Here is a 9,934-nt window from a genome sequence, read left to right on the forward strand (position 1 = left end):
TTTAAAAGCTCCTGAAGTGCGGCTAATGCGTAGACAGGATTGAGAATCACTGAAACTTCCATCTCCTTGGGGGTTAGAGTCAAGTCTACTGAATAGATTAGTTTTAACCTATAAGTGAAGAACGTCCTTGCCTATTTGATATCATGGCTGACTTCCAGAGATGAACCAACACCTTAACATTGTTAAGCAGCTGCTTCTTTTAGTTGCCTTTTCCAGCTACTGGACAATACCATAAATTTCACTTCCAGAGCATAATTCCTTATTCTTACTATTTTGATTCATAGCAAACGTAAATTGTCCTAAATGTACCAGGTTGGCAGTTATTAACACCTGAATATGATTGAACTTGTCATTATTTGAAAGGGGTTGTGGATAATGGAAAGAAAGCTATTGAGACTTTCCCATGTTGAGGAAAGTAATGAGGAGAATTGGAAGTACAGAAGCAAACAATCTATGTTTTATAAACCTGCCTTAGGCTGCAAAAAATTCCAGACCTTTTTGGACTGTAGTACTGCCTTTGTAGGCCTTGGTAAAAATCTTGTCTTGCATGAAAAGCTCTAGAAAAGTGGTTTAAAAAATGCCATCCCCTTATTATGCCAAAAGGACATAGGAGCCAATTTAAAGAGTTCCCAGTGGTCAAATCTTGAACAATTTGAGCAACAAAATATATAAAGTACTATTGGATTATAATCCAAAGTGCGAAATAAATACCTATAAATACCTATGATTCATTACTGATATAAACATTTAAATAAATAAATTACTAAATATGGGAGAATGTACAAATCTCCCATATAGAAGAATTCCAAATAATTTATATAGGTATTCCCCAGATTTTTTTTTTTTTTAAAGAGTACAGTATGAAAGGGGGTAGGGGGCCTTACAATGCAGGAACCTGGCAAACACCACCTTTGCAATCAAGAGTAATATCAGCAGTCATAATCTGTTTGATAGTGTGTGCACTAGAGATGACGTTTTGAGAATGGCACTCTACCTTTGTAGTCTTCTTCCTCAAATTCTATAACTACAATCTAACCATGAGAAAAAAACAGACAAATACGAACTGTAAAACAGACAAATACAAACACCGTACATGACCAGTGTTACTCAAAATAGTCCAGGTCTAAGAAACTGTCACAGCCCAGAGGAGCCTAAGGAGACATGACTACTATCATAATGTGGTATCCTGATGAATACTTGGAACAGAAAAAAGATATTAGGTTAAAAATATCTTTAGAAATGTCCTTAGAAATGTCCTTAAAAATGTCTAAAGAAAGTTGAATAATGTATGGATTTTAGTTAATAATAACATGGCAATACAAAGGTACTTCAAAAAGTTCAGGGAAAGATTTGTATTATTTTTTAATTCTATTTTTCCATGAACTTTTTGAAGTACCCTTGTATTTGTTCATTAGTTGTGACAAATATACCATAATAATGTAAGATTTGGCAGATTCTTTGCTTAACCAAACTTTAGTCAGGCTTCTAAATCTTCTCCTAAGCCAATCTGTGCACTTCCTTCTAAAATCCAGTTTTATCAATTCCTGCTAAATTGGTTTAGCAAGAACTTCCACTCTTAATATCTGATCACCCTCTATATCTGGTCAGGTCCCTCATCCTCCACCTACCCCCAGGTGATGTCTGACCACCCTGATCTGTCTTCAGCAAAAATCCTGTTAGGTGGGTGATATGTATAAAATTGTGTTCCCCAAGTTTTATGCATTAGAAACTTGATCCTCATTGTAACTGTTGAGGGTGGGAAATCCAATTATGATAAATGAAAGGTGGGGCCTTGAAGAGGTGATTAAATTGATGGTTTAATGGTGGTTTTGGGTGTGGTTCTGAGGGCTTTTAAAGGAGAGTGAATGAGGAGCTTTCTCTCTGCTTCTACCATCTCACAATGTGATACCCTGTGTCTCTGAAGCCACCATCAAGGAAGACCCTCACTAAGTGTTCCCTGGACTTTGGACTTCCCAGCCTCCAAAACTAAAGGCAATAAATTTAGTTTTCTTTAGGAAATACCCACTTACAGGTATTTTGTTATAAGCAATGGAAATGGATTAATACAGTCAGTTTAGCCAGAATCCTCCTTACCCTTGTAGAGAAAATATAGGAAAATGGTCAAGGCTCCCTCAGATGTCCAGAATCTTGCCAAGCATTTTATGTAAATATGCACATGCACCCAGGTGTTCCTTGGTTATTGTCTAATATAATTGCACATATGCACCCAGGTGTTCCTGGGTTTTCTGACCTGCACTCAGGTGTCCTGGGTTATTGGACTTAAGTATAAAGGATGAGTGGCTCTGATCCACAGTGTTCCCCACCCCCAGGTATCCAGATCTCTTGCACCTTTGATATTCCCAAGTACATAATCACGTACCAACTTTCATGTTTTCAGAGGATACGAAGCAAGGCAGAGTGTGAATTCTCTGGAGATGGAGGACTTCACCTACTAGATGATGACTTTGGAGAAACTGTTTGATTCCTCTGTACCTGGGTTTCCTCTCTACGATTTGGGGATAATAGAAGAGTGTCTGCCTCATGGGTTTTTGTGACAATTGTGAGTTAATACATATAAGGTATTAAGAATAGTATTCGGTACTTAGTGTGGGTCCTATAAATGTGACCTGGTGTCGTTGTTAGTGGTGGTGTCTTTCCTCTTAAATATCTCTTCACTCCTTCCAAAGCAGAAGAGTTTTGTGTGCAAAATAATAGCTGAATAAAGATTGTATGGTTCAAATGCATGAATTAAGCCCACAAAATCCTATTTCAAACACAATGATCCTCCCCTTCCCCTTGATTTTGAGTTGGGTATTTTACATTTTTTATGTGATACTTTTAGGATAAACCTAGAGAACTGAAGAATATATAAAACTTGGGAGTAGATTATCCTTACTTTAAGCTCTACCACTTATAGTTGTGCTGTTATCAACAAATTACACCATTTAAATTTTGATCTAAGATTATTCCAGAGATCCATAGCAGAGTTGTTGTTAGTCTAAAAGTCACAGTCAGAAAAGAAATCAGCACCCCAGGGACTGATCTAGCAGCAGGTAAGTGAATATGTTTGGATAATAGGTTCAGATTTTGCTTCTTTGCTCTTTGCCACAGGATAAAAAGAAATGCAATAATTTATATGCCATAAATACACAAGCCTTAGGTGTTTTGGTTTGTCTTTCAGATGGGAATTAACGTAGTCGACTCTGCAGTATCCGGATTAGGTGGTTGCCCTTATGCAAAAGGTGCTTCTGGGAATGTAGCCACGGAGGATTTGGTATATATGCTTAATGGCCTGGGTCTCAATACAGTAAGTTACTTTACCAAATCTTAATATTCATGTATTCCTTGCAGCTCCAAATTGGACTGCTTCTTAGATTTGGGAAGCAATTTTGAGGTCAAAGTTTTACTACACTTTTGCTATTTGCTAAAATGCACAGTGGGAAAATACAATAAAAATTTCTTTCGGGGGCTTTGTAAAGTAACTTATTGCTGTAGCTCATTCCCCAATAATGCTACCATTTAACATTTTTACGGTGCTTCATGACCTCTAAAGTACTTTTTCATGTATTATCCAATTTGATTTTACACACTTTGTGAGTTAGAGCATGTGTCTTTGTTGTTATGATGTTGAGTTTTGCAGTTTTGTTTTTTGTATGGATGTTTTCCTTGAAGGAACAGAGGCCTTGATCGTCTCACAGTGACAACTAGGACTTCTGGCAAAGAGCCCAGGTCACTTTTAAAATGGTCAGTGGAAGAGGAGAGCTTAATAACACATAGCGTGTGAGACACTGGATGGCAAGAGTAGTCTCTTTACAGGGAGTGCCTGAAAAGTCACGTGCTGGGCAATAACATCCACCAAAATCAGCACTTCATTTTGCACATGCTTGTTAACATAAACTTTTAGCCTATAGGGTAAATTACTTTTTGGTAAAAAATATAAAAGGCAAGAAAACTGTCCACAGATGATTAGACATTTAATCTCCCTGACTATCCCCCAGTCCAAACTGTTGGGTTCCTCTCTTTATTGCTTCCATTCCATCCTCTGTATCTTTACCTGTGGACTTACCACAAGATTGTGTCATGATCTTGTTTATCTGCATAGCTCTCTGTGTAACCAGAGAACAGTTATTACAGCTTATTCATACTCAGTGCCTGTGGCATAAAGATGCTCAATAAATATTTATTGAAAAACTGATTTCACTTGGCACTAAACATCAACAGCTGTTTCCTATAAACACCAAAAACTATTGCCTATCTTTTCTGGTTAGGAATAAATATGATTTCATTTACAAAGCAGCTTAATCATTTCTATGAGAAGGCCATGACAGAAACTAAAGAGAAATAGGTCTTTTCTTGGAGATTTAGATGACTGAATTGAACTCAAGTGACAGCTGAAGCTTGATATGTGTCAGGTCATGTTCAATAACTTTGTAGTCCAAATGCAAATACATCATCTATTCTTAATAATTTCACAATTCAAGGAGGATTGTTACATTGAGTAGCTGCCACAATTCAACCAGTTACCCAAGCTAAGAAGGCAAGATTCTCTGTAGAATCCAATATTATATGGATCTTAGGTCTAATCAATTACCAAGGGCCACTAATTGGACTTACAAAATATTTTGGTTGTTTGTGCCTTTCTTACTATCCTTGCTATGACTGCATCAGTGCAGGTTGTTATCTCTTTCCTGGGTGTTCATCCTCTACACTGGTCCGCTGGTTCCAGACTTGCCTCAATTTATCCTTCATTCTACCATCAATACATTCTTATTTCCTGAAAAGCAAGGCTGTGCTCTATCTCATAATCTGGACTATTCATACCTTTTCCAGTGTAAAAGGTATATTTTGCCTTTTCTCCATATATACCATGGCTTTTTTTGCACATTACCACTCATATATATCAGAGTACTTTCGCCCATCATTCTCCATATATACATACCATGGTACTTTGGCCAGTTCTCCATATATACCACGCTATTTTTCAGATGTCTTGCATTGCTCTTCTTTTTGGTATAGTGCCCTACCAATCCTCCTATCTCTCGATGACTCATATTCTCCATATAAAACTAGGGTAAGGATTTACCATTCCTGGCTCCCTTCCCTGACACATTCTTCTCTACTCCTTTTTCCTCAGTGGGTTGGCTGCCTCACATCTCTGCCTCCATAATCACCTGGGCATATCATTATCTGTGGGTTTAACTATGATACAGAATTTTCTGTTTATGGGTCCATATTGCCAGCAGGACCTGAGTCCAGGACCACCTGCAGATACCATATCCTTGAATGCTCAAGTCCCCTATATAAAATGGCATAGTATTTGCATACAACCTATGTGCATCCTCCCATATATTTTCAATTATCTCTAGATTACTTATAATACCTAATACAATGTAAATGTTATATGAATAGTTGTTATACTGTATTTTTTGTATTTGTATTTTATTTTGTTGTATTGTTATATTTTTTGTTTTTTTCTTTTTTACCCAATATTTTCTATCCACTGTTGGATGCAAGATCGTAGATATGGAGGGCCAAGTTTAATTCAGAAGTGAAAGACAAATATTTGTATTTTATTTTGTTGTATTGTTATATTTTTTGTTTTTTTCTTTTTTACCCAATATTTTCTAGCCACTGTTGGATGCAAGATCGTAGATATGGAGGGCCAAGTTTAATTCAGAAGTGAAAGACAAATGAAGCTAATTGTTTACAAAATTTAAATATCATTGGATTAAGGATGTTAAACTAAAATGTGCCTAACAGATACTCTACCTGATGCCATTACCGTGACAAAACCAAATTTATCAAATCAAAGCAAATGTTAAAATTGAAAATAACTGTATAATAAAAAATAAATAATGAAAATTATTTGAGTGTCATTTTACAAAATATTTTTCTTGATCATTCTTAAAAAAATTAAACTACAAAGAAAACAGTACATTAAACATTTCTAAAGAGAAGTAATTAGTTATATGAAATGTCTTCAATTTCTAAAATGATCATTGTTATGAAAGGCCCCTATGAGTACTTATACTTGCCTATTTTAAGAAAAAGACAGACTTCCATAAATATTTAAAACTACTTGTGGATAGCAAGGATGACTGAGTATGTTCAATTCTAAGCCCACATTGTTTCTGGTCTGTATTGAAGGAGGTCACAGTATATGAAATGCTACAGAAGGACAAATCTTTGATTAATCCGAGGGAGTGCTCTGCCTCCCTTGTGGCAGCAAAAGTGCTGGGTGGAGTCTTCAATGCTGACCTCTCATCACACCAAACCCAGCCAAGAGATAAGGAGCATGCCCCGAACTTGGCCTTCATACCCAACTGTGTATCTGTCATCCATGGATTTACCTAAGCCTTTGTTGATCCTATTTATACTTTCAGATAGTACAACCTCTCAGGCAACAAGTTCCAGATGTGTACTAAATACTGCTTCATTTTATTAACTTACTACTACCTCCTTCAACATTATACCAGTGTGTGTTTCTAAATATGATACTATATACATATACGTGGGGTTCACCTTTTCTGTAATCCTTAGGGCTTTATCAAGTTTGTTTCTTTGCACAGTAAAGTTACTTTTTTCCCCTAAGTCAGTTCTTATCTATAAACTCCTCTAAACAATTATCATTTTGATTGTTCTTTACTGATACATTGTAGACTGTTTTCTCGTTCTATTATTATCCTTCCTAGACTTTAGGTACCAGCCTGAATTACATTGGGTTATTCAGATATGTCTAGCCTATGTTATTACATAAGGGTGAGATTTGAGATAAGTTTTAGTAAAGCAGAAAAATCTAAAATGTGGACTACATGATTCATGAAAACAGATTTTGCCCCCAAATCATTAATGAGCAACACTTTGTATAGTAATTTTAAATGGTTAAGCAACTATGAATAAAATTAAAAGGAATCTGTTTTGTCTTTTTTCTCTCTAATACCTCTTCCCTCTGGTATCCCTTCTTTTCTTTACCAGGGTGTGAATCTTTACAAAGTGATGGAAGCTGGTGACTTTATCTGCAAAGCTGTGAATAAAACCACAAACTCAAAAGTAGCACAAGCCTCCTTCAATGCTTGACTTGAATGGATTTATGACTTAAGGTTGAGAAGATCCATTTCAGCTACATATATTCATCTGAAAATCATTAATGTTAACTTGTTCTGAAATGTGAAGCAATAGACAAGAGTGGGGGGAAAAGATACTTTAAAAAAGATTATAACTGGAAAGATTATGAAGTCGACAGAAAGAAATACCAGTCATCAGGTAAATTGCAAGCTGAGGATGAATAATGAAACTTGTAGGCACGCTTTTGAACTTGGAAAAAAGTCTATTCTTTTGCTTTTATAGAAATAACTTTTTAATTCAGTAGAGGTGAAAATTGACTTCAGATTTCCCTAAGTATCAAATACTGTGTTAATACTTAATCAAGCTGGCTTAGCACAGTGTATGTATTGTCAGTAGTTTATGAGCTCCTGCACAGAGTACAGAATGTGTGGCCTCGATATTATGCGTTATGCCTCTGGATCTCAACTTTCCATTTGCCAAGTCAGTTAAGTTATGGACCAAGAGCCAAATCTCCGTTTGACCCTACATAATTTTCAGCAACAGAACTTTTTATATTTCAAATATGGCTAACATCTGTTAACTATTTCAATGACTTTATCTTATTCCAAGAGACTGTGGTCAATGGCAAAATGCCATATCCTGGAAACATATTATGACCTCCCATGTTTGTTACATGCATCCAGTTTACCATACTTTACCTTTCATCGGTTACAGTAAAACTCATTGTGGTGTTGCTCAACTATTGAGAAATTCTAAGGTATGATTTTTGTACTGATATCTAAGTTGCAGTGATGAGAATAGGTTGATATGTGTACCATAATCTACTTTTATAATTTTCACATGACTTCCAAATTTCCAAAGGAAATATTATCGTGATTCTAAGAATATTAAGACAGGTTTTCAATTATAAAATAAGCTCTTTTCCATTAATTCAGGGTGCTTTGATTACATTACATTATTTTTCGGTTGACTTTTTTAATGGTTATTTTTAAAGTTGAAGTGGCTGAACTTTAGTCTATTGTAATAGAAAGCATTGCTAGAAATAGCAAAAATTAATATATCAAAGATTAAGAGGTGAGTGGGAGGACTATGTTAAGAAAAAACATTTGTGTAACCTATCCAAATCATATGGGAATAGCATCATTACAGGTGGGTTTGAAAAGTCAGTTTTATTATTTATATAGACTTCTTCAAAACTGGGTGATTTTATCTTTGAATAAATTTGAATATAAATTGAAATATGAAAGTGAGCATTGTGAGCTTTCTAGTAAATATTTGTTAAAACCATTGAAATAAAAAGAAATTTAAGAAAATAAGAGAAGTACTGATTGCAACTAAGTTAACTTTAAGGGTATACAGTAAGAAAAGAATCACAAGGGAAACATGTTGGTAATTGACAAAAATGAACTAAATTCCTATGGAAGAGGCCAACTCATCAGCTTGTAGTTTTGGAGCAGGAGTTGTAACAGCACATTTGTCTTCTAGAGTATTGAAAACTATTCTCTGTATCAGAGTATTGAGAGCCATTCTCTGTATTGGGGGGTGGGAGAAGTGTGGGGAGCAGACAAAATTGTAGCTGGTTATGGATCTGTCTCAGTTACATCTCCCTGGTGCATCTCTCTTTGTGAAGTGCACACCCCTGCACAATGGGAAACCTGCCTTTGGTGTCCACAGCAGAATATGTACCCCATCTTTTGAGAAGTCTCACTTTCCCTATCTGCTATGGAGCTGTGGAGTTCTTAGTTTCAAGATAGTTTGAAAAGCATCTGTTGGTGTTAGAAACAGGGAAGGAAAAAACATTGCTGTTTTGAAATGAAAACCACGGACTTTTCAAAAGGCAGAGAAAGGAGGTCAGAAACCCCAGGTGCAGCCGAACAGTTACATGATACCCACATCACTCTACTGATCCACTGCCGTGAATATGTTGATGCTGCCTAATCACACCACAACAAAGCTTGTGCTTTAGGTATTTGGTGTCCTTTCTCCACTCACACCTAATCCCATTTTCTAGTTTAAAACTTAAAGGAAGCTGCTTTTCTGGTTTTTTGTTGTTGTTGTTGTTGTTTGTTTGTTTTTGTTTTGTTCTTTTTTGGAGAGAGGGGGTATCACAGAATCATAAAGCTGCCTGAAGTCCATAGGCAGAATCTCATCAAAGTTATATTTCAACTAACCAGGAAACCTTGGAATCATTGCAGGACCCACCCAGACAAGCCACACATACAAATATTGATACCAAGTTTAGCCTTGGTGAAAGGGCTTAGGAAGGCAAAGCAATTATAACTTTTATTGAAATACAAATCAAAATAATCTTTTATAACATTTGCCTTTAAGTCAAGAAACGTATCATTTCTGTGTTTGAAAAAATGTAATATATCAGATATGTGTTGATGATCTATTATAGACAAAGATTTTAAGACTAAGTTATCTGAAAACAAGAAATTTTCTACATTCTAGATTCATGAAATTCACAAAGCAAATAAATGGAAGCTGGCTGTCTATCTGGGAAAATTCAGAATGCCCTTTTTTGCTGTTTATTATGATCACTACAGTATGTAATAAATACCCCTTTAGCCGCACTTATATAGCCATTCATTTCTATATAGGTGCATCCTGAATCTCCTAAATAGTTAACTGCAAATATAAGAGTCACAAGATTGTCTAGGATTAAATAAATAAGCTATAACCATCCCTGTCACAATTGTAAAGAAGAGATAAAACTAGAAGCTGGGAACCAACCAGGAATCTGAATGGAAACAATAGACGAGTGAAGGATTGTTGTAGATCCCGATGATCAGTTTGCTGTTATGGACTAAAAGATATAGGTTTTGTACTTGAATGGGGCAAGCCTAAAAGATAAAAGAATAATTTT

At 35.7% G+C, this 9,934-nt stretch overlaps 1 protein-coding gene across 1 annotated transcript in view; it reads left to right on the plus strand.

The window, feature by feature from the left end:
• Positions 1–8,378, plus strand: part of HMGCLL1 (3-hydroxymethyl-3-methylglutaryl-CoA lyase-like 1) — a 153,878-nt gene extending 145,500 nt beyond the window's left edge. The window contains exons 8-9 of the mRNA XM_008582101.1: positions 3,182–3,307; positions 6,976–8,378. Of these exons, the coding sequence (XP_008580323.1) occupies positions 3,182–3,307; positions 6,976–7,077 (228 nt within the window). The 3' untranslated portion in view covers positions 7,078–8,378. The remainder of the gene's footprint in view (positions 1–3,181; positions 3,308–6,975) is intronic.
• The last annotated feature ends 1,556 nt before the right edge of the window (positions 8,379–9,934 follow it).

Source organism: Galeopterus variegatus, unplaced genomic scaffold (assembly GCF_000696425.1).
Source record: "Galeopterus variegatus unplaced genomic scaffold, G_variegatus-3.0.2 Scaffold2520, whole genome shotgun sequence".
NCBI lineage: Eukaryota > Metazoa > Chordata > Mammalia > Dermoptera > Cynocephalidae > Galeopterus > Galeopterus variegatus.